The sequence below is a fragment of the Dermacentor albipictus genome, chromosome 9, assembly GCF_038994185.2.
Source record: "Dermacentor albipictus isolate Rhodes 1998 colony chromosome 9, USDA_Dalb.pri_finalv2, whole genome shotgun sequence".
Classification (NCBI taxonomy): Eukaryota; Metazoa; Arthropoda; class Arachnida; order Ixodida; family Ixodidae; genus Dermacentor; species Dermacentor albipictus.
Genome location: NC_091829.1, coordinates 67,037,130 through 67,062,532, shown reverse-complemented (window position 1 = coordinate 67,062,532; position 25,403 = coordinate 67,037,130). Strand labels below are relative to the sequence as shown.

Here is a 25,403-nt window from a genome sequence, read left to right as displayed (position 1 = left end):
AAGCTTCGACTTCTCAATTTTGTTGCTCAAATCAATATTTTCCTTCTCGTTTGTCTCATCATCGGCCTATTTTATGGCCACTGTAGGATGAAAGCCTCTGCCTGCGATCTCCAATTACCCCTGCCCTGCGCCCTCCGTTAACACCTAGCGCCTGCGAGTTCCCCCCAATTTCGTCACCCCACCTAGTCTTCTGCCGTCCTCGACTGGGCTTCCCTTGGCCCCAATCTGTAACCCTAATGTACCGCCGCTTATCTAACCTACGCATTACATGGCCTGCCCACATCCAATTTTCTCGTAATGTCAATTAGAATATCGGATATACCCGTTTGCTCTCTGATCCGCACCGCTCTCTTCCCACCCTCTCAGCCTTACGCCTATCATTCTTCCTTCCATAGCTCTTTGCACGGTCCTTGTTTTCGAGCTTCTTTGTCAGTCTCCAAGTTAGTGCCTCATATGTTAGCACCGGTAGAATGCACTGATTGTACGCATTTTCAAAGACGGTGTTAAGCTTCCAGTCAGGATCTGACAATGTCTGCCGTATGCACTCCAATACATTTATATTCTCTAAAGACCTGTAAAACTTCTCTACAAGTTTCACGTGTTCAAGTAGCAGAGAATGGAGAGAACGCCGGAATTCCAACCTTTTAATATTATAACAGAAGCAACGATAAACGTGCGAGCACCGACTGCACGGCGCCGAGGACATATCGTTCGAAAAAAATATCACTCGTTCAAACAGCGCACAAAAGATGCAGTCCTGTAAAAAACAAGCTTCCGGACGCTCTGTGCGCATATACCGGTCCAGTAATTTTCAGGACTACGATCGGTACGTGCACGGGGGCGCCATCTCGTGGTCACAAAATCTACGACAGCTTCTTCGAAACAAAACCGGCAGCACGGTGGTGACCCGCGTCTGTTCGGCGACTTCCTAAAGGTACGCAAGGCAGCGATGTCGGACGCTCAGAATGACACAGCCGAGGACTGGGGCCACCAGCCAGGCGGTGTGCGATGTGGAGCGCGATGTGGGGCTACTACCGGGCCCCTCCTCTTTTTTGTCACTCTTGTTTCGGTCGCTTGGCTGCGCAAAACAAAAGAGAACATCAAATAATGGCAAACCTTTGTCAACCCGTAGTTCCCAACGTCGTGTCATAGACGTTGGTCTGAGTTTGATACCTCGAAATACCGGTTTAAGAATTGTAAACGCACCGCATATAGCCTACAGTAGAGTTCTTGATACGATTGAGCGACTTTTCAGTTGCGAGTAGTTCAGCCAAATTTATTACTATACCAACGAAGTTCTAATCCTAAACATTTATTTCGGTATTTTTTTTTCCTTTTATGGAAATGTAGCTTCCATGGCCAAAAATAAAGGTGGAGCTGCTCCAATTTTGCTTGCGCCGGAAATGTATTTGTGCATTACGTGGTACGTACCCACCGTGGTGTTACATGGTACCCACCACCACCACAGTTGGTACGATGTAACCCGAGGGCACGGAACCGAATTCCGGCCGCGGCGGCCGCATTTCGAAGGAGGTGAAATGCAAAAACGCCGGTGTACCATGCATTGTGTTCACGCTGGAGTACCCCATATGGCCAAAATTAATCCGGAATCCCCCACTACGGCGTGCCTCGGATTCATATCGTGGTTTTGATGCGTAAAACCCCATAAATTTAATCTTTCATCACAGGGCTAAGACATTCCTTGAAAGTAGCGGCATTTCAAAGAAGAACCAAAAAAAGGCCCGCGAAACCTATGAACAGGCGAGGAGCAATACTTTCGCAGAGATCACACATTGTACAAGTAAAGTTGCATGGAGACTGTCGGAAAAACTTCCGAACATGTCGAACTGAAATACGCTATTGGGTCACAAGAACCGGCGACGAACAAACGTATTTAAGCGCTAGTTAGTTCGTCGTGGGAGCAAACGGCACCAGAGAGAGAGAGAGAGAGAGAGAATGTGTGTGTGTATACGCGCGGTTCATTTCCGAGAACCGGACTCTGGAATACCGTAGTAAGCTGAGCTTGGCGCTGAAGGGGTTGAATGTTGCAAGAATCACAATGTTCGTTAAGTTTATTGAAATGTTACGAGGTAGCACAACACCATGCAGACAAGGGTTTTGTCGGTCCCGTGTGTTTTATATACAGACGAATATTCAATCTCAATATTGGTCTCTATAGAAAACACATAGAAGGATCAAGCAATGGGCAACTATATACGGCATCTCAATTCTATAAGAACAATAGAGTACAGATGTTGGTAGTATCCGCGGGAATGAATAGGCTCCGAATAATGTATAATTTGTTCAGTAAGAGCAGTAACAGGAAGTGGACCCGGAAAAGCCCTAATGGAGAAGCAAGAAATGAAATAGATTTCATACACTCCACTGACCCAAGCATGCTGCAGGATCTAGAAGCGTTAAGGTGAAGTGTAGGGGCCACAGGTTAGGGAGGTAGGATTTCTCTCAATTTGAAGACAGTAAAGTTAGACAAGAAGAAACAGACCAACTGCACCCAGTAAGCGTAAAAGCAGGCGAATCCAAGCTGAAGCTCGAAAACAAATATGCAACTTTACAGGGGAGCGTGGACGTTGCAGTGGCACACAGTTCCTGAGCGAACGGGCAAGGCAGATGACTTCTGCTCAATAACTTTCCGTCATTCTCCGAGAATTATTTGCCTTGATGCCGCCTACATGACCACATTTTTTTTCGATTTAGTTAAAGCTATTTTATGGTTGTGCAGACTTATGTTTGCATGTCAATAAAAACGTGCGGTGATGTAGTAGCGTCATCCTTATCTTGTAGAATGAGCACGGCTCTGTAGGTGAACCTGGTTGGGCATTCTTTTTCTTGTTTCATCACCGTCATTGTCGTAGTGTACCACATACCTAAAAGCATCTATTCGTCTACAAGTAGCTCATGCTTCGTGTCAAGTTCAAAATTGATGACATAACGGGGGGGGGGGGGGGCAGGCACGGGATCTGTTTGGTTGGGTCACTGTCAACGCTTCTCCTATGCGTCATTCTTAGATGACAAGGCCTCTGATAAAGGCGGGACTTACCATTATTTCAACCCAGAATCGTAAACTCCAAATGTAACTTGAACTCAAGAAATTTGGCCTCTTTAAACAAGCGTAGCGTATGCTACAAGCACTGATGATAGTGTCTGCGAAGTTTTAGAGCACTGCGAGCTCTCGCAACTACTGATGAAATTTCAAACGAAACGGCGCCCAGCCTTCTCTTTGAGGAAACCGCGCTCCAAGCCAGATAGTCGCACGAACAAATGCCTTTTCGTTGTGCTATGTACGCCACTCACGATGACTAATTCAATGTGGAAGGTGCAACGTCGTCGCTGCAAATGCGCCGCGCAGCAAATAAGAAATAAAATATATGCAGATCCCACGCATGGTATTTGCCGGTGACGTTGAAGGCGAGCGACAGTCGTGATGCGACGTTATACGTTACCTTGCCTGCTCCCCTCGTGTTTGTCGCCGCAGTACACATACCAGACAGCTATGTGTCATTCATTCACTCATTCCTTTACTGAAGAGAGCCCAAATGAGCAATGCTTTCTGACGACGCATTTGCTTTCTCCCGTGTCATGTTAAGTGAAATGCCACGAGCGGAGAGTGATAAGGTTAATCACCCATTTTCCGAGCGTGTCGGTACGGGATACAGTTGTACCCGTACCCTGCCTCCTCTCTGTACTCCCTCTATAGCGTTCTCCCTACCTCCTCCCTGGACTGTCGCTGCTGCAGTGCGTGAGCACAAAGGCAAGCATGGCAGCTCCTGCAATCCTTTTTTCGAGGGGTCGCGCCTAATTATGTGGTTACACGTTGGCGGGCTAGTTGGTTAGAATCCATGGTAGAGTGTAGAAGCACGACTGATAGAGGACGAAGAAAGAACAGATACACAGACGAAGCGCTGTGTCTGTTTCTTCGTCCTCGTTCAGTCGCACCTCTACACTCTACCACGGCCTAATTACGGCGACCGGAGGGCATTGTTGCGTCCCCCAGGGCGCTTCAGAAAGCATTGTGGCCCCGCTCTAGCGAAACGTCGTCGACGCCGCCTATCTCGTCTCCCGGACCCTTGTGGTCAGCTCTCAATCACCCCCTCGACGCAGCGTGCAAGACAGCAGCAGCAACAGCAGCAGCAGCAGCAGCAGCAGTGAAGAAGTCGGAGGAAGAGGCCAGAAAAGCTCCACTTTGAAAGAAGGAGGCAAGGCTAGACGCCGCTGTACCTCCCTCGTCTCCAGTGTGAGAGAAAGCAGGGAAGGAACACCAGGTGGGAATGCTACTGAATGCCGAGAGACAGACTGTTTCCTTTGGCAGTGACACTCGTGCCCTGGCGGCATGAACTGGAGAGTCAATTTTTTCTCCCCTGCAATAATTAAGACTCGAAAAATTCGCAAAAAAAAACGCTCGCTAGACGGCGTCTATGAAATGAACGGCATAAGTAGAGAAGTTTTGAAAAGGAAATGAAAAAAAATACATGTATGCGAAAATACTAAAAGGAAGCATGTATGCACACCTGATTGTCTCAAGCAGGCTAGGTGACTATTTGCCGGCGGCCCGATTTTAAAGGGGACGCTAATAAATTATTACCATCATCACCATGAGCGAGAGAGAGAACAAGTGTAGGAAAGGCAGGGAGGTCAACCAGAACAGCATCCGGTTTGCTACCCTAAGAAAGAGTAAGAAAGGGAGAGAGTAAGCACTGAGTACGTGTGAGAGGGACACCGTACACAAGGACACTATAAACGGTCTCTTAAGCCCGTGCACTTCAAGTACTGCACTAGTGCACGTATCGTTTTCGAGCCAGTGACGAGTGTGGCCACGGTCCGAGTATCTTTAACTCGGTGAACGATCATCACCATTCACTGAACGACAAAGTTATACTGATGTTATACCCCTGAAGACGGCTGATGTCATACCCCTGCCAAGCGGGCAAGTGCACTTACGGAGAGTCACTCGGTTTAAGCGCACATTACCAAATCAGAAAGTCGCAAGTGAAGCGTCACCTGCCAAAGAGTGCGCTCCGGCCACACTGCGTTCACGGAGCGCACTTTGCTGGTCGAGTGTGTAAGCCTCGTCGCCAGCGGTTTAAACGGTACAAAATGCAATGCATAAAAAAGGAAATATGTTAATTTTAGTTGTTGAACAGCTCTTACCAACATGATCAGAAGCGAACTCGCTAAAGTTCTGCTCTAGCAGGATCAAATTTTAGAACGACAGAAAGCTGAGCTAATTGGTAAGTTTTCATTATGCAAAAAAAAAGGGTGAGGTGTGCAGACAGGACACAAGAAAAGAGAAGTGGACAACACGACAAGAGGAGTGGACGACATGATTGTGTTGTCTACTTCTCTTGTGTTCTGTCTGCACGCCTCACCCTTTTTTGCACAACAGGATCAAATGCCGCCTCGTTGTAGGTCACCATGTTCTGGATTGGCTAGGCATTCGTCTTGGCCGGCATTGACTTGCAACACACTTATAATAAAAATATTTACTTCTTTCCAATACAGTTAAACCCTTACGGGCTGTTATAGAGTGGGGGAACATTTTAAACACATTTGCGCAAAAAGCATTTCACGCCTCTGCTGAAACATTTCGGCTGAGTGGCACCCTGTGAACACACTGGCGTCGAGTCTTTTTCCATTCAACAATGGTTCTAATGAAATTAAAATTTGAATGGGTCCAACCTTGGCGCGTAAGGCTGAATGGCATGAGAGTGATTTGTACGAGCTGACACTCGTACTGGACGCCGTAGGTAGACGTCTGGATCTATTTACGAGTTTTTATTATAAAGCTCATACAGGAATTCCAGCCTCCCTATCTTTCTTCGTTAAGACAAGCGTTTTAGACCGGCCCTTTCAAGGAGAGCGGTCACGGATTGTCTCGTTTTTTTTTAAAAATATAGATTAAGTTTATTATTTGTGTTACAACGTAAAACAACCACTTTTTAGGAGTTTCCTTTAAATCTACATCTTTAAAAAAAGGCGCTCTTAAACTGTCGCCTTTTTTTTCTTTTCTTTATTGAGAGTGTGCTCCGTCTTCCCGTTTAGCTTCGCATAGCCTAAATTGTCACTCAAGGTCCTGAAGTGCACTCCCCGTAAGTGTAATTAAGTTGCCCGCTTGACAGGGGTATTAGAATGCAGTAGACAGGAACAATTTAGGCTTTTCTGGGGGGAATGATCTTTTTTTCCTTTTGTTACACTTATCTTATTGTTTCAATTTTTTGCTATCACACCCGTGGCGGGGAACTTGCACCGACCCCGTACCATAGAGTGAATTCGCACCAACATCAACATCACAACTAATTTGCAACGGGGCCTGGTGAGAGGCCCTTCAGCTAACCATTTCTTTGGACTGTCCATCTACGAATTTCTAAAGTGCTTCTTGAAGTTCTCTCTTTCGCACTCACCGACGGCCCTTCAATCTTCAAGGCAGATGACTCCAGCTTGAGGTAGTAGTCAGCCTTCGATCTCACAACCGTAGCCCTGACAATGGAAAGCAGTTTTGCGAGATTGCAAAGCCATTAGCATAAGTATAATTACTGCAATTTATGGCAGCGAAGTAGTACACACTATACATACGGTGTAAGAAAATCAAGAAACCAGCAAGTAAGTGATACTCACCGCTGGGTGTAAAGCAATTTGGCGCTACCTTACCACTGGCAATTCGTGAAACACGCGAATAGGAATTCAGTAAGAAAAACCCTGCAAGCTCATGAGGACACAACATAGACTTCATTCGGTATGTGTGGGTTTGCCGTCTCAAACCAGCCCTGGGTCCGTAAGGAACTAAACAGCGGAGGGCTTAGGAATAATGTTGACGGACTGGAGCTGTACGTGTTCCAGTATTCGCCGCAGGCGGCAATATAGACGGCTAAGCGTACAGCGGTCATCTTGAGTCTCTTTCAAATGGTGAAACCGTTTAAGAAGGCTTCACGAAGAAAGAATTCAAGTACAATACGATGCAGGCTACTTTGCTGCTCGAACAAGATGGCTCCTGAGCAGGAAGTTTGAAAACTTGACGCGAAGGTCGTTTGCTGAGAGAAAAACATGGTCAGGTTTTCTTACACGCATGTTGCAAGCTACATGGTGCGCGCACGCAGGTTCGTACACGCAAGCAGTTAAAATGCGCGTCACGCGACCCTTCGGCTCTCTTATTTTTCAGCGTTTTCATTATCCTTCACGCAATACCCCTAGAAATTCGAGCTTACCCTCCCAGTTTATCGCAAATTTTTGTAACTATGTTACATAGAATTTGCCATTACATTTCTCGCCCAGCAAATAGAAATCGAACATTTGAACATGCTTAATGCAGGGACTTCAGTTCAAAGAGCACGTTACATAAGATTACCAAGTGCGCGCTTGACAGAGCATGGACCTTTCTCGGTTAAGTTACGTGGTACTTGATCCAATTTTTTTCTTGGCCAACAGTGCAAGTATACATCGGCAAACATTTCCGGTGCAACGTTTATGTCAGCTGGACGCAGTCACAATAGCAGAAATTTGCGATAGCACAGGTTCTCTTACCTGAATATGACGTCACCTCCCTTATAGTCGTCCGAAGCTGTCCACGTAACTGGAACAGAACTTTTCTCCACTCTGCTCGTGTGAGTGATGGCACTCTGCGATAGACAGCAGTCGAAAATGCACATTTCCACGAGGTCGATCAATCATTAACTAGACAGAAAACTAGACACAGAAGAAAAAAAAGAATGGCAGTTTTGAACGAAGTGCGAAGTATTTCACAGTGATAACGCGGTTCAACACTGACCTTGAGCTTCTCTGATAGTGTTTTAGTTACACACGGGTGCAGCATGGCGCGACGCACCACGCAAGATAACCGCTACTGAGCAGAAACAGCGCCCTGGTATCTTCCAGGCGTCTCACTACGGTGGTGTCATGAACAGCCTCGCCACTGGCGTTGCAGGCATTGCGCCTCGTTCGGACGCGAGACGAGACCGATGGGTTACCATTGGCGTTAGGCTTTATTCGAATTGGCGAATCGCAGAGGTCTTGGGAAGAAGTAGGTATCAAATAGTCACTAATGGCCGCTTTGGTCGAACAGCGACACCTTTGCCTCTGTGATACTCGTGGTACAGGCACGGCATCCCTTTATTTTTATTCTTTTAGAAGCCCTCTATCATTTTTCTGCCGTTTTGGGTCAGCCGTTCACTGCTCTATTTTTTTCAGTCGTTACACTGCAGACGCAAAGCTTTTGAGCCAATCAGAGACGCAGAAACATATGGTCCGTATAGGCTGACGCTTAGATTACGTGGAGGTAGAGGTACGAGTAGACTTGAACGGTACCAACCGTAAAACATTTCGGTGCGGCGACTGGTAGGTAGCGCTTGCCGGCGTGAAAAACAGTCATCGTGAGCCACTTCTTGGTCGGCAGTCGTGGCCGGTAGTTTTGCGTCCCAAAAAACAGGAGTGCGCATTGTTTGGGTGTCTCGCACGAGGTATAGCCCTTTCACCAGCGCACGCCGGGACGGCGACTGGGCTTGACGCCGACTTCGTCAGGAAAACAGACACGCTCCCTTCGAGGCGACAACAACCGCTGTACTCCGTCAAGGCGGTAACGACCGTGGAGGTCTCATGACCCTGACAAGCTGACCGTCGCGGAGAGCAATGAGCCAGTGCACACAACTTCCGTGAAAACAGCATGGATTCGTTTCCAGATTGTCTAGCCATTGTTCCGTATGTGGGTTCGAAGGCTGTACATCAGAGCCCGAGTCCAGCAAAGTGGTGCGACCGTGAGTAGGATTTTGCGAAGAGTTCGACCGTTATAATTGGACGAGGCACCATGTTAAGATCGCCTCGTATAGTTACCTAGGGAAAATGAATGTTTCAAAAGGGGATATCTTTGGTGTAGTGAGTTGCGAGCGGACACGTGTGTGCTCAATCAGACATGTAGTGATGTAGCGACATGAGTGTGTGCCCACATCTGGAGCCAGTTGTGTGAACATGTAAAGTGAACCCGTTTCTCGTTTCCTTCAACCTCCCGGGTTCATCTGCTCACCAGCAAGCAACAGGCGCACAGGTGTCAAGGCACAGCGCCATGACGGAAGCGGCTGACATCGCGTCAAAAACCGAGGTTGCCGGAGCCGCAACGTGACCGCAACTCCGCCAGATCTCGGTCACGCTCCTAGGTCGAAAGTGAGCTCCTTCGTGCGCTGAGCTTGAGCGCGGCGTTCTGAAAGAGCCGACCAAAAATTAGCCCTATGTATTGCACGCCGCCAGAGCGCACCGTAGAGCTCGGAGACGACCAATCGAATGTACCTTGAGATGCTTGAAGCGGGGCTGCTTATCAGCACCTAAATGCCGTACCTCGAAAGCGTAGGCAAACGCTGCACACCTACAGAACAGCTAGCAATGATTCAGGAAGGCACATGTCCATCAAAGAACTAAGGTAGTGCTGAGAGTTCTTGTGCAGTACCAGCTGGTGTGCTTCCAGACAAGACACGTTCACAGAACGGTGAAAACGAAACAATGAATAGTAGCTGAAGTAGCGATGTTTCGGCGGCAGCCAACGCTTGATCCGGGAGACGTGTTCGATAAGGCAACGGTTTTTCTTGGCAGATGCACAGATATCCTCCTCGGGCCTAGAGACAATTCAGACGCATGGACGCTTTTCAATTTTTTTCTTAATACCGACCGATTTGTTACAACCATGAATCAATATATTGAAAAGAACGTTTATTTAGATGTTCGCGTAAATGCTCATCAAGGTAGTAGAGATGGCAGTCTCGTGCAAGTTACAAGAAGCGTTGAGAAAGCTTACACATGCTCTCAGCGCCTTCACAAGGCCAGACGCATCGAGGCGTTGGTCAATGGCGATCAAGAAAGGCAGAGGTCGATGCGAGCGTGACCTGAACTAACGTTCTTTGCACTGAACATGTTCTAACAAGCTCTCCGTGATGAAGGCCGAACTTGTGGTCAAACGCACAAGTTACCAGAAATGGAAAAAATAATAAAAGCCCAAGGAAAGCACTAGAGAACGTAGCGAAAGCACTGGCGAAGCCATAGTAGTCTGTATACGTTATCCCCTGAGACTGTGGCACTGGAAGTGATAGACTATGCTTCGTATCATGGACATAAGACAGTACTATTTCGTTTATACAAAAAAAGAAAAGAAAGAGCAATACTCACGTTATGGTGACCGTCGCATTCGATTCCCTTCGCTATGGCGGGCATGTCCGGTGTGAAATTTCCGACCACCATTCCATTGCTGTCCACTGCTTTGATCAGAAATCCTTTGAAGGTTCCTTCCAAAGTCACTGCACCAGAGATCATTTAGAAATGTGTCGTTGCCACACTTCCCCAGGATGTCTGGCGGTGTAGACAAAACCTTCGCTCTAGGTGTTCATCACGTGATTGCTTTGCAGCTTTGTCAGCAATCATAGCTTGGTGCCAGGGGAGGATTTCAAGAAGAGAGAAGGGTGGAGCTTTCTACATCTGCCTCCCTTTCATTTCGCATGTGCGAAATTTTCTTTCAAGGGCCTACTATTTATTTGGCCATTTGAAACCTGAACTAGCCAACCACAGTCGCTTGCATGTTCGGACTTTTAAAAAACACTGATTTATCACGACCTATTAATCAAATAATAAATATACTTCGTTAAAAATCAAATTTATTATTTGGATTTGGCAATTTACGTACGTGAACGTAAGGTCAACACTAAACGTTTTTACGCGTAAACTTCTATGAACAAAAAAAAAGTATTTCCAAAAGGAATGGCCAAACATCTTTCAGTGTAACGCCAGCGACATCCGGCTTGAATGGAGGTACAGCTATCGCATCGAGCGCACACAACTCGCACAGACGCAATCAAAAAGTCGAGCTGCAGTGAGGGTATGGACAATTCGCCCGCTGAGCTTAAGTGCAGTGCGCACGCGCGGCATTTCGTTCCGACCCCTCAGGAACATGCAGCCCTCGTCTTAACACTGTGGCTTAGTCCGTGGTTCCATTTCTAGCGGTCAAGCAAGCGTACCGGGAACATCGCCACCGACTGGTCACGAGGTGGGAGAACACATAGAATCACTCGCTATGGCAAAGACGACGATGTAGAGTTTTGGTTTCTTTAGCACCCAAAGTTCACCATCATCTTGGCTACACCCACTGCAGGGCAAAGGCCTCTCCCATACTTTTCCAACTATCCCGGTCATGTGCTAATTGTGGCAATGTTGTCCCTGCAAACTTCTTAATCTCATCCGCCCACCTAACTTTCTGCCGCCCCCTGCTACGCTTCGATTCTTGTTGCCATCGTATTGCTGATAAGTTGGGCTGCTTCTGAGTACACATTACTAATTTCACCATTGCCTAGCCATTAGCTACGGTCCCCCACAAAGTAATTGCTGTATCATCTTGGAGAGGGAAGTAGGAAGACAAAGGAGAGATGCTACCAATGACACTTCACTCGAGTTACCGTTTGGGCCTGTTGATGTGCCATTAGCACAGAACACGTGTCGGGTAAAGCACAAAATTATCGAACGTGCCAAAGTCAACATCTGATGAGGCACGCCTTATGTGGAAGGGGGTGGGGGTGTCTCCAGATGAACTTTGACCCTGTAGGATTCAATGTGACCCCAAAAAACTCTACGATACCAACATGTATCATCGCTTGCGTCTGGAAAGGGTGTAAGTGGAAAGGCCGATGCAGGCGTTCAGCGGCAATGCAGAAAACCTGTCTGACAACGCATCGAGGGGAGACGAGCATAAATTACCCGAGGTAACGGTAGTATTCGTTTGCAGAGACACGATACCCAGCTCAGAAGAATACTCAGAATACTCAGCTTACTCAGAAGAATAAGAATGGGCTGGGGTGCGTTTGGCAGGCATTCTCAGATAATGAGCAGCAGGTTGCCATTATCCCTCAAGAGCAAAGTATATAATAGCTGTGTCTTACCAGTACTCATCTACGGGGCAGAAACCTGGAGGCTTACGAAAAAGGTTCTACTTAAATTGAGGACGACGCAACGAGCTACGGAAAGAAGAATGATGGGTGTAACGTTAAGGGATAAGAAAATAGCAGATTGGGTGAAGGAACAAACGCGAGTTAATGACATCTTAGTTGAAATCAAGAAAAAGAAATGGGCATGGGCAGGACACGTAAGGAGAAGGGAAGATAACCGATGTTCATAAGGGTGACGGACTGGATTCCAAGGGAAGGGAAGCGTAGCAGGGGGCGGCAGCAAGTTAGGTGGGTGGATGAGATTAAGAAGTTTGCAGGGACGACATGGCCACAATTAGTACATGACCGGGGTTGTTGGGGAAGTATGGGAGAGGACTTTGCCCTGCAGTGGGCGTAACCAGGCTGATGATGATGATACCCAGCTCGCGCGTTGACTCACCCTTGGCGCTTCGCTTGTCGTGGGGCGTGGCGGTCAGCGTGAGGTTGCCCTTGTCAGTGGATGCCGTAAATCCATGATTGGGCGTCATGTCGCCGCAGGCCGTGGGCGGTGCTCCGTTGGGGTAACACACAGCCCCACGGCCCAGCACGACCAAGAAGAACAGATGCCGTAGCGACATACCGCTGATACTGCGAGAGACAGCAACAGAGAGAACAAGGTCAAATAAAATAAATTTCGTCACGTCGAAAGGTCATATTGTTAGCAGTGTGGAAGGAAACAGGGTTGCTCGATTTGGATATCTTGATATCCGAGTTGGGGCCATAGGCCGCGCGGTCGCTGCCGAAAACCGAGTGGGAAAGGGAGGTGCTATAGAATTCACCGATGAGCGCAGAGAAGTTCTGCCTGCAAGGGTGCAGAAAACAGTGCCTCTTGCTCCGCACAACTGTTCAATACGTGCTCAACGTGCTCAATAAGATGTTTCCGACACAATACAGGGTCACCTGCCCTTGGTGCGGTGCCACACCTACTCTCTACCACATCACCTGGGAGCATGCGAACGCAACAAAGCATTCCACAAACACGAACACCCGAGTGCGGAGCAATGGGAGAGTCGGCTCACCAGCAGCGAGCTCACGGCTCAAAGGGCCCTAGTGCAGCACGCGAGCGATGCAGCACGACTCAGTGGAGCCTTGGAATAGGGGCCCACCCTTGCTGAAGAGAAGTCTCAAGTCGTCAGCGCCAAGAAGATGAAGACGATGGAGACCTCGTAACCGCGGAACTCTTGAAAGACTCAATAAAAGTTTTCACTCACTCACTCGCTCCCTCACGGCGCGCTTCGTTTCTACGATAACGGGCAGCATCCCATCTAGAGCTGGCAGTGCCCGATCAGGCCTCGCTCATTTCCGCTCACACTCGTAACGTTACGTGTTACCACAGCAGTTGCATTTTTCATCGTAATACACTCGAGCACATTAAGCGTCAGTCTGCAAAATACACGCACATTATCGCTGCAGGTTGCCGATGAGGTGCAGGGCGTCTTCTAGAAATACCAGGTTGGGCGGGTGTGACCCTAACCGTGCTTCTTTCCACTTTCACGGCGACCACTGCGCGTAGACACAAATTTGGTTCGGAGGCTATACGACACGTGCTTTCAAAGAGCCCGAGATAGTTCTATCGAAAACCCGAGACTGAATGTCACTTCACACAATATGACCCGCTCTTGCATCTCGGCCAGAGCGGTGTTAAAAACCCAGACCTACGAAAAGAATCCACTAAGCGTCATGCCATGATCGCGTAAAACGACTAGCTGCTCATATCAACATCTATACTTGTCGAGATCTACGAAACCGTTCGGATATACCTGAAATTTATTCATCATACCTCGTGTAGGGGTTTTACATGAGGGGTTGCCAAAGACTACCGTGCATCACGCTATGTACGAGTGCGTCGCGAACCGCTTCTCCCTGCTTGGATAGTGTTGCCGAGGGAGAGGGTCCTGCTGTTTCGAATAACGCCTTTTTCATGTCTAGTCGTTTGTGGCCTGTACGCAATTTTAGCGCGCATGACATTGGTCTCACGAAAGCGACAACCAGCGACGGCGGCCACCTTAATGCGCGAGCAATGCGTCCATCATTGTGCTGCGCCGTGCTACGGGCGAAACATCGCCGATATGAGACGAAGAACTGGTAGCGATGTTGAAACGACGGAGAGAAAAGGCTGACGCAGGCGTTCAGCGGCAATGCAGAAAGCCTGTGTGACGGCGCAACGAGGGGAGATAAATCAAGCGTAAATAATCCGAGATAACCGTCGCTTTAATTTGCAGAGGCATGATACCCAGCTCGTGTCAAAGGCGGCCATCGGTCTGTTCAGATTATTTTCTCGAAATGATCATTCCATCCACAAGCCTGGGAGAGCGGGCGGAAGCATTAATGAAGGGGTGATGCTCGAAAAAAAAGAGAAACAGCGGGACCTTTCTTCTTTAATGCGTGGAGCGCGCGACCAATCGACGGCACTATTCAAACTGGGAGTGCACTTGGTCGAGCGCTCGCGCGCTGTAGATCACATTGATCGCGATAATGCATATTGTTGCAGGTGCGAATGTATTCAGAAACGCGTAGTGCAAATTAGAGAAACATCGTCTTGAACATTAAAAAAGAATGACTGATACAAAAAGTTAACAGCAGGCATCAAAGTTCAATTATCCATGCAGGCACTCACCACGAGCAAAAAAGCAAGAATAACAGTTGCGAGTATGCTCTAATATTAAAATGCAGAAAAATGCGAAACGCATTATCGCAACAGAAGTTTTTAAAAAAGAAAAGGAGCAGGAGAAAGGTAGGCGGACGAAGCCATAACCATGAAAACTGATTCAACAACGACCGGGAAATGTGACGCGTTTGTGAGGACGATGACGTTGGGAATATCGTTTCTGAGGCAGTTTATTACTGTTTAACTTCTATACCACAGTATAGCAGCCTACAGGAGGTTCTCACAAAAAAAAAAAACAGTACACGCGGTGTGTAAACGGCCTGCTAGCGGAATCTTCCGTTGGATATGCGGTGAGCTGGAACGCCGAGGTCATTGTTGGGTGGTAGGTTATGATACGTAAGCATCCCAAGCGCATGAGCTGCGAATGAGGCCAGGAATTTCTACACGATTTCGGATGCTCATGTGCCCACCCGTTTCACGGCGCGGCAAATGAAAACAATACGGGACGCGCACCACACAACCTGCGTGTTCTCCTCCACAAGAAGCACCCACGGCACGAAGCAGAGTCGGTTATGTGCAAGAACCACGCATGCCGGACGTTAAGTATGAAGTGGTCACGTCGAGTTGTTTTTCGAGTAACGCGCTTTTCTTTTGCCCTCTACTGATTCGGGCTCCATGCACAGCACTTCTGCTTTCCTGGTTTCCTGCATGGCCAATGTACCTTGTACTCCACCTTTCTCGGTGGTGTCACTCTGAACCTAATTGAACCTAGCGAACGTGCCAAACATGCGATATGATTACGACGCACGTCATAGTGGAAGAGAGGGGAGGAGGGGAACTTCGGATAAACAACTACTTGGAGTGCTTTACTTTGCAGCCAACCCGTGGCTCTCATTGCAGAGCTTCGTTGTTCATTAGATGCCGAGACAAACGCGACGATAGCAGCGTTCACGCCGAGCAGTTAGGGGGACCCGGCCACAAGTGGTTTACAACTTGTAGCATACGGAAGCAACTACTTGAAATGTCGGCCACATAGCTTGGGCGTTGTCCATCTAGAGAACAGCCATCTGCGACAATAGCACACGAAACGTAGACGGTATAATCTATCGGGAACCCTGAGCTAGCGGCGCACGGCAATACTTAACAAGAGTTATACCGCTGTTGCTTGGTAAGAGACACAAATCATGAGAGCGGATGTCACGGCACCATCTACTCACGCTTGTAGCTCGGCTGGTCAGTACGCTCGAGAGTTCCAGGCAAAAGTGTTGACGTGGGCGTTAAAATATCCGCCGGCCAACGCACTAGCCGAAGTTACGCGTAGACAGGGGCGCATCTGACACGCAAAAGAACCCAAAGTGAGGCGCGCGCAAACTCGTGACAGCGATAGTACAGTGCCAGTGACGATTGGGATGTCTGTTTTCTTGTCAGGTTGCACTTCACGGAGCTGCTAGGCGTAGCAGACGCTGCTTTAATAAAGGTAAAGAAAAAAAATCCACTTGCTCACCTTATCTTGTCGGTGGAAATAAAAATGAATAAACGTTAAACGTACCACGTAAAAAATAATGCGTGGGAAGAGAGGCTGATCAGCCAACGCGAGACGGCAGAGTGCAGGGAAAAAAGACCGACCTCTGTGCACCGCTTATATTGAACAGGAGAGGAGGGTAAATCCCACAAAAAGAGAACAAAAAGAAGCGTCCAGGAGTCGTCTACTCTTTTCAGCGTCTGTGTCATCTACTCTCCTTTACACATCCGCCTGCAACAGGACGGAAATTGCCGTTCGTCTTCTCTTTTCTTTTTTTCCGGCCGCAGGAAGAAACAACGGACATTTTCGCTGAGATAGCTACTACGCCGCCAGGCCGCGCACAGCGACCTTGACATTAGATATACTAAAGCCAAGTTTTCTTGCGAACCCGCCCTGATTTTCCTTACCGGGGTTGCTGGACGCTGCCGCTGCCTCGATAAAGAGCTCATGACAAAAAATAATATGCGGATCCTATACGCACTGGGGTAATCGATGGAGGCGAAGCTTCCTGTGCTGTTTGCTACGATTGACGATAATTAACGGTGATGTTGACGGCGAATGTGTAATTTCTTCAGCGTTTGGTCTAACACGGGAGTGTTGAGTTGATGTGAAACGTTACCTTGCGTGCACCACAGCCATTTGTCTGCGTAGTACACGGAACACACAGCGGAGACCTGTTTGTTTTCGGCATCGAGCCCGCGACTTCGAGCAATGCTCCAGCCGCATAGCTATTGCGGCGGGCACAGAAGTGTTGATTGGATGCATGACCGCTTCCATAGTGCCGCCTACACGGACGCTATACGGTGATTTAATGCGGCTTTGCGTCTACACACCCTCCATCAGTAGCTCCCTTGAAAAAAGGAAAGTACCATACCTTCGGTTTGCCCTCAACCGCTGTCGTGTTTATAGTAATGGTGCTCAGTCGCCGTCAGACGTCGCGTTTTCCCTGTCCCTCCATTTGCCCCTGTATGGAAACTGCGAGCGAAGACTGTGCAGGTTGCACCATGCAGGTCATTCGCGTTTGCGTCTACGCTCACCCGGTAAAACGATCGGTCCGCTTGCGTTTACCCGAATACCGGACACGCTGTTTTAATAACTCGACATTCACTCGTTTCGCGACTGCGCGATTCTACCTATTCTCTGCCTCTTCTCCCTGCCCCCCTCTGTGCCATTCCATCTACCTCTCCTTAGGTTTGGCACCTTAGCATAAGGGTGCACGCTGCAGTTTCTGCAGTGGTTTCGCGGGGGCTCGCGGATAATTACAGCATTCAAATGATTAATGTGACGACGCCCAGGGAGCTCAAGAAGCCGTTGTGCGCATGCTCGATGCACATGTGTTGTGCACATGACGCGACGGAAAGGTCCAAACGAGTTGCTCGCGTCGCATTTCCTCTATTCCATGCTCCTTCCGTGTATATTCACGCTCTGAAGCACACCCCAACGCGGCGTGAAAGACAGCAGCAGCAGCAGTGGGAAAGTCCAAGGAAGAGGTAACGAATGCTTTACTTTATAATAGTGAATTATGCGGCCCATAGCGGGGATCGAACCTCGGTCCCCCGGCACTGTATCCACGTAATATAACCACTTGGTGAGAGCCACACGCATACTTCTATCGTGCCAACACTAACTGGCTCTCTGAGACAAACGTCGCGTGTTTCACAAAGCGGAGCACGGCTGCGCTAAAGCGCATGCGCACGGACCCCAGTTTCCTTTGTGTAAAGGATGCAGGAATGAAATGGTGAAAGCTTATGGCATTTCATTAACCACTTCACTAAGGCTTCACTTCAGCCAGTTTCCAAAATATGCGTTGGATCTGCAGAATTTTTTTTTCTGTTAAACTTTCCAATTGAACCACTGGCACTGCGATACCCTTCAGCAGCCGCAGGAATGTGGTAGCTGAACGTGTTTCAGTTTCTGTTGTGGGGCGTGGCAGTGTTCATTCCGTCCTCCGAAGCCTTTCATATGTTGGTGTGGCGATTATTGTCAATCACAGTGTTACCTTTGTATCTGACTACGCGGATCAGGATTTCCTTTTTTTTTTATCGTTTACGTCTTGTTTAACACTTACCGGCTTGTTTGACACTGCTGTCAACAAGCATCGGCCTCGCTACTTCAAGATTTTGTATTACAAACTTTTTGTCCCTGTTCCCTGGATTTCTGCTGTATGGACAGTAGAGTTAAATATCAATTAATTATTTACTTCATTGATGGCATAACATTGCCTTTTCTCGCTTCATGCTTGCGGCTTCATACATTGTGTTCGCATTATTTCTGCCGCGTATCCTTTTCTCACCCAAACAACCACACATTTATAAACACATGCAACGAGTCTAAAAAAATATAAATCCTGGGGTTTTACGTTGAAAAATTTAGCCACAGTCTTGATAATCAGGCATGCCATAGCGGGACACTCCTGACCAATTTTGACCACCTGAAGTTCGTTGGGCACGCACCGAAATTTAGGCACGACAGCGTTTTTGCATTTCGCCTCCCATATAATTGCGGCAGAGTCTTGATCAGCTTTGACCCCCAGAGGCTCTTTGGCGTGCACCTATATTTAGGCGCAAGAGTTCTTGCGTATCGCTCCCCATCGAAAAAAAGGCCGCCACGGCCAGGGTCGAAACTGCGACCTGTATCTATAGCTCACCACTACAAAAAACAAGCCACCGCAAAACTCAGTGTTCATTGCGAATGGTTGCCCTTATAATGCACCATATTTGTTGAAATTGGTCAATTCGCAAAGCTACAATTGTCTTTTTAGTTCGAAAGTCTGCCCCTGCGGCACAAAATGTGATGCATTCAAAGCCGCAAATTTGCAGAGCCAGTCTTCCGAAGCGGGAAGTATGAAGCATAGGCAAGTCCAGGTACTACGCATCATCACCGTACCGACCGGAGCGCCGCAGTTACGTAGATGGTTGTTTTTCACGAATCGTATTCAATATATCAGTGCTGGGGGCCACTTAACGCGGAGTAACGTTTAAAAAACGGTGCGAGGTCATTCTGTGCAGTTAAAACCAATAGCATATCGTTTGCAACCTCCTGGGAGAGCCCTTCCGTATTTATGTGTTCCTGTTCTTGATCGACGAGTACTCATTAACTAACAAACTTTTATTAATATATTTATAGCCACAATGTTCACTACAAATCTTGTAGAGCGCATTTGGAAACGTCACTTTCGTTCTTCCTGGCGACGTCCTGCACTTACGAAATGAAACAGCAAACGGTACGTGTAAATGCCGCCATTACAACGCATATGCGTTTCTAAGAGCAGCATTCTTTTAAAGATTTTTTTGTCTTTTCTTGTAAATGAAAAAGAGCTACACGAAAGGTTGTGCGTCACAAACAAGTTAACGTGACTTTTTAAATGCTCTACCACTAACCTTGTGCTGATATTATTGCCACAAAGTTAATAATTACGTTGTTGGAGAAATCATAAGTGTTAATATATGACGAGGACGCAAGAAATTATGACAGCTCTTTCGGAAAGTAGCAAATAAAATCTAATTGGTCTTATCTGCGAAAAAGGTCTCATTGTGTTTCTTTGAACACAAATTCTTCCAAGCTGAATTCCGACGAATTTGGCCTATCTGGGATCTGAGTTTTTTGTATGAACTTCTGGAAACGAACGGTAAGTTAGGCAACTTGTAGATGTAATATGAAGATTAAAAACATATTACACGATACCTCGTCTTGCTGAGAACATACAGCAATAGAACTTGCTTCATGTTGGCTGGGGTAACCGGTCAGGAGAGCAGCGTGTGATAGAGCTTCAAAAAAAAATTATTATATAAAACGGTAGCACTATAGCATATATTAGAGCTGTAAGCATGGTGGTTCAGACATCGTGGGAATGATGGGTGCACTACGCGGATTTGCACAAACGTAGTTCTTCAGGCTTTATTTTATTTTTTTCATCATTCATCATTAGTACAGAAGGAGGTCCCGGAATTACAAGAACTGTCAGGGGGACCTCCTATTAGTAATTTAACATTGCATGAATTAATACATTTTGGCAACATAGCAACGACAGACATCAGAAAACACGAAGTTAATGAAAAAAATAAACAAATACAAAAAGTTGCTTATAATAATTGAAGTTCAAAATACAGCAAATAAAACAGATACAGCGTATGCATAAATAAATATGTGGTAATTGACACGTTAATGAAACACAGGAAATGACACATGTCAAAGAACACGGGGTTATTGCAACAGATAATTAAAAATAAATATATGCTTACAATACGCAAAGTACAAATGTTATATAGGCTATGCGACAAAAAATTTGAAATGTCTAAGAAAGGATTAAAAAAGAAGACAAAGGAAGATACAGAATAACGAATAAATAAAGGCTGTGGATACAATAGGTAAGTACAGAGTCATTGAAAACTGCGAAATATATTTGTACACAATATATACTTATAGTAATGAATCAGTAGCCAGTAGTGTCGTTAGTAAATATTTCTTCGTCTCTCTCCTGAATGTTAATGTTGTGCGGCAGGCTTTAATATGGGGTGGTAGTTTGTTCCAGTATTTAATGGCCGTAAAAAGCGAAGTAAACATTCCATAATTAGTGTTTATTCGAGGGAGTAAAAAATTGTTGTTAGAGGAAAATCTCGTATTGTTAGTGTTGGTAAGAGCAGAGTTATTAAATGCATCTGAAATTATTTCATGATTTAGTGTGCGGTACATTAGTAAAACCAATTTGAGCTGGAGCATGTAACGTAATGGTAGTATTTTTAAGGAACTGAAAATTGGTACTGCATGTGACATGTAACTGGAGAAAGTAATGATCCTTAAGGCTTGATTTTGTAAATGCTGTAGATGTATTATGTGCGAGCAATATGTGTTTCCCCAAACTGAGATGCAGTATTGCAAGTGACAGTGAATAAATGCGTAATAAAGTGAAGTTCTAACGTTTTGTGGAAAATACGAGCGCGTTAGGATTAGTACTCTTATTCCAAAGGCAATTTTTTTTGAGACCATGTCAGCATGCAAGTTAAATTTAAGTTGGGGATCAAGTTTGACGCCAAGGAAGACAACTTCATGTGCAGGTGAGAGAACATGGGTTTGTAAGACGAGTGGTGGCGCGGGTGCGATGACGCGTTTATGTGTATGAAAAAGCATAAACTGAGTTTTCGAAGTGTTGATGTGAAGTTTGTTACTTGTGCACCACGCAGATAAGTTGCTTAGGTCAGAATTTAGTCGTTTTATTACAGTATTTATGCATTTGCTATGAGTGAATATAGTCGTGTCGTCAGCATATAGAATAGATGAAGTACTGGTTAAACAGTGAGGAAGATCATTAATGTACACCAGGAAAAGTAAAGGGCCTAAAAGTGAGCCTTGTGGGACACCCTTAGTGACTGGTTTAGTACGTGAAAGTGAACCTCCGAAATTTACAACTTGAGTTCTGTTAGTCAAATAACTGCGGATGAGCGTAAGAGCTGGGCCACGAATGCCCAGAGCTTCTAACTTGTAAGAAAGTATGTTATGACAGATGGTGTCGAATGCTTTACTGAAGTCTATGAAAACTGAACCAACAATATGGGAGTTGTCAAGGGCATGTTTTATTTTGTCAGTGAATGATGTTATAGCTGTTTCGGTCGAATAACCTTTACGAAACCCGTGTTGTTCAGGCGAGAGAAGATTAAATTTGTGAAAATAGTTTGTTAAGCGGGTTACAAGTAGTTTCTCAATGACTTTGCTAAAAAAAGATAGCATACAGATAGGACGGTAGTTTGAAATTATTTCTTTGTTACCTTTTTTTAATATGGGAGTTATTTTACAGTGTTTTAATTCATCGGGGAAAACGCCTGTTATGAACATGCAGTTAACAATGTGCGCTAGTACATCGGCGATATGGAACGATACTAATTTGATTTTAGAAGGGTGTAAATTATCAAGGCCGGGACCTGTAGTTCGTAAACTAGCGATTGAATCAGATACTTCTTTGGGTGATGTAGGGAACAAGTAAAATGAATAAGGGGTTTGCCTGAGTACTGGCTGTGGTATACTGTCTAGTGAATGATCATGTGTAGGACAGAAAAAAGTATTGAATTCATTTGCGATGTCAGTGGCTTCCGTTACTACCCTTGTTCCTGTATTAAGTTGGTTCAGTGCGTGGTTTGGTGAAGACAGATGAAGAAATGACCTAATGGTATCCCAGGTTTTGCGGGTGTTATTTGTGTGTTTAACAACCATTGTCTCGAAGTAGGAACGCTTGGCTTCTTTCAAGAGTCTGGTAAGTGTGTTAGAATAAGTTATGTACCGCGACTTTAAAGTTACATTAAAAGGTTGGCGTTTTAATTTTTTGTGGAGGTTGTCACGTTTTTTAATACTTTTTAAGAGGGATCCTGTTATCCATGGGTTTCTAGGGGCGGAGAACCAGTGAGTATGTTGTGTTATGTTAGTACACTCCGAGTACACGCTTTTAACTTTGTTGTTAAATTGTTCGAATGCTAGGATTGGGTCTGTTATAGAAAGAATCGGGTTCCAGTCGATTTCAGCAATTTGACTAATGAACTTAGTGGTGTGAAAGTTTGCCGTTTTTATGTTTCGTTGGTACGGTGTGTTAATAGACTTTAATAGAACGAATATGGGATAGTGGTCTCTTATGGGAACAGTGACTACGCCAGCACAATGCTCTACGTGTAAGTTAGATAATACATGATCTATTAAAGTGTGAGATCCGGACGGAGGACATCTTGTGGGTACGGTTATTAATGAATCTAGGCCATATCCCGCATAGCAGTTGGTATAATTAGAGCAATGACTATCATTGGGGTTAGTAATATCTATGTTTATGTCACCGAGGATGACAACATTTTTGTTTTCGTTTGCAATGATGTTCAAGATAGCATCTAGTTGAGAACAAAAGTTTGCAGAGCAAGATGATGGAGAACGGTATACTGATCCAATTATTGTGTTTTGACTGTTAGCTGAAAGAAAAGTTTTATCGAATTCCAAAAATACAGATTCAACGTTAGGGCAACGTTAGGGCTTCTAGTGGCTTTGTGACTTAGCAACTTGCCACTTAAAAAAAAAGAAATTTTGCGTTGCAATTGCTACAAGCGGCAATGCGCGAAGCAACATATTTTATTTATTTATTTATTTATTTATTTATTTATTTATTTATTTATTTATTTATTTATTTAGGTATTTACAGAATACAGTCAATCCCCCGTGGGGGCTATCACAGGGGTGAGCAACAAGTCAAAACTCATCAGTGAACACTACTAAAACATTCTATAGAAGAAGAGCACATAATGATTGGAGACTATACAAGAATAGCAGTAGTACATTAATACATAATTATGCACACAACGAAGCCAATGTACACCAACCAGCAGGGAAACTAGAGCAAAGAATGCAGAGAAGAAAGCATCATTCCGATACAAAATGTACAGAACAAAAAGTGTAGGCAAGTTCTTTCCTATCACAAACTGAAGCGGGATGGATTGCATGGCGAAAGCAATTTAATTACTTATATTGACAATTCATTTTAGGCTAATACAGCATGCTCAATTAATTCCATCAATTTTGCTAGTGTTGTCTGCTGTTTTGCGAGTACATCCAGTGTATTCCATTCACGAATTGAGCATGGGAAGAAAGAATAGCGACAAGTATTATTAATAAACGGGTATTCTACAAGTTCTCATGCATGTCTCCTTCTAGTCGGTCTAGTGTCACGAAATTTCGAGTAAGTGTCAAGGTTTATACGGAAAGATCTAGACAATAGTTGGTACATAAATTTGAGCCGAAAAAGCTTTGCGCGAATTTCAAGGGTAGCTAGACCAGCACGCTCTAACAGAGCAGTAGGCGAGTCAAGGCGTCCGTATCTGTTAAAGATAAAACGCACCGCTTTCGGCTGCACCCTTTCCAAAATTGTGATATAGTGCGCAGTGTGAGAGAAACACACAGTATAGGCGTATTCTAAGGCTCGGTGGACAAAAGTGACGTATGCGGGAAGCTTTGTTTTGTGTGTAGAATAATAAATTATGGGGTTTTACGTGCCAAAACCACTTTCTGATTATGAAGCACGCCGTAGTGGGGGACTCCGGAAATTTTGACCACCTGGGGTTCTTTAACGTGCACCTAAATCTAAGTACACGGGTGTTTTCGCATTTCGCCCCCATCGAAATGCGGCCGCCGTGGCCGGGATTTGATCCCGCGACCTCGTGCTCAGCAGCCCAACACCATAGCCACTGAGCAACCACGGCGGGTATGTGTAGAATATGACAAGGCCCGTTTAATGAAGAATAGTTCGTTTAATGCTTTATTTGACACTTGACGCACGTGCTCTGTCCAGCTGAGATTAGACGATATTATGAGACCTAGATATTTATAATGGTTTACACTTCGGAGTGGCACATCGTTAAAATGGCATGGAAAATCAAGCTTAGACGCTTTATTTGTAGTGGACATGAAGGCGGTTTTATCAATGTTTATTGTCATTTGCCAATCTGCACACCACTGAGCTATTTTATTTAAGGCATTATTTAATTTCACCTGGTCTTTGTGGTCTCGTACTTTATTATAGAGCATGCAGTCATCTGCAAAGAGTCTAAGTTTCACGTCAGCATTGTTAGTTATATCATTCATAAATATTGAAAACAAAACTGGACCTAATGCGGATCCCTGGAGAACGCCTGATAACACTGGCGCAAGTTCGGAAGAGTGACAGCCATTCTGTACAAATTGGTATCGGTCAGTTAAGTGATTATTATTCCATTGGTAAATTGGGCCATTACCTAATATGTAATGAAGTTTAAGGAGTAGTTTAGTGTACGAGACACGGTCGAAAGCCTTCGAGAAATCGAGAAAAATTACATCAGTTTGGATGCGCTCGTTAATGCCGAGGGCCAGGTCATGCAGTCTTTCGGCAAGCTGTGTAACAGTGGATAATCCTGACCTAAAGCCATGCTGATTCATTTGGAAGATATTGTTCGACTCAATAAAACTTATTAAAAATTTTAATACAATGTGTTCCAGAATTTTGCTGCAAGTGCAAGTGATAAAAATAGGGCCGGTAATTAGAAGGAGACGCTGTATTACCTGATTTGAGTACGGGAGTAATTTTAGCAATTTTCCATTCAGCAGGAAGGCAACCATCTTTTAAAAATTTGAAATATATGAGATAGAGATATTTGCTGACTTGCTCCGCGTACCGTTTCAGAAAGCTGTTGGGAATTGCGCCTGGACGGCTACTTTTCTTTTTATTGATGCCTAATACGAGTGAAAGGATACCTGCCTCCGATAAACTAGACGTGCCTAGCAATCGATTATCCTGATTGTAAAGGAAGGATTTCGTTTC

The 25,403-nt window shown here is 45.6% G+C and overlaps 1 protein-coding gene across 4 annotated transcripts; it reads right to left on the bottom strand.

Moving 5' to 3' along the window:
* Positions 1-628: 628 nt before the first annotated feature.
* On the bottom strand, positions 629-16,189 carry LOC139050097 (putative defense protein Hdd11-like). Of its 4 annotated transcripts, XM_070526308.1 has the most exons (7): positions 15,436-15,475; positions 13,358-13,460; positions 12,358-12,545; positions 10,156-10,283; positions 7,534-7,628; positions 6,417-6,492; positions 629-1,078 (listed from the first exon to the last, which is right to left on the bottom strand). In XM_070526308.1, the coding sequence occupies exons 1-7, from the start codon at positions 15,458-15,460 to the stop codon at positions 929-931; spliced, it is 765 nt and encodes a 254-aa protein (XP_070382409.1). In that variant the 5' UTR covers positions 15,461-15,475; the 3' UTR covers positions 629-928. The 4 variants fall into 4 exon arrangements, with proteins under 4 accessions (XP_070382409.1, XP_070382412.1, XP_070382411.1 ...); XM_070526311.1 differs by lacking the exons at positions 13,358-13,460; positions 15,436-15,475 and adding an exon at positions 16,070-16,189; XM_070526310.1 differs by lacking the exons at positions 13,358-13,460; positions 15,436-15,475 and adding an exon at positions 15,783-15,982.
* Positions 16,190-25,403: the final 9,214 nt, after the last annotated feature.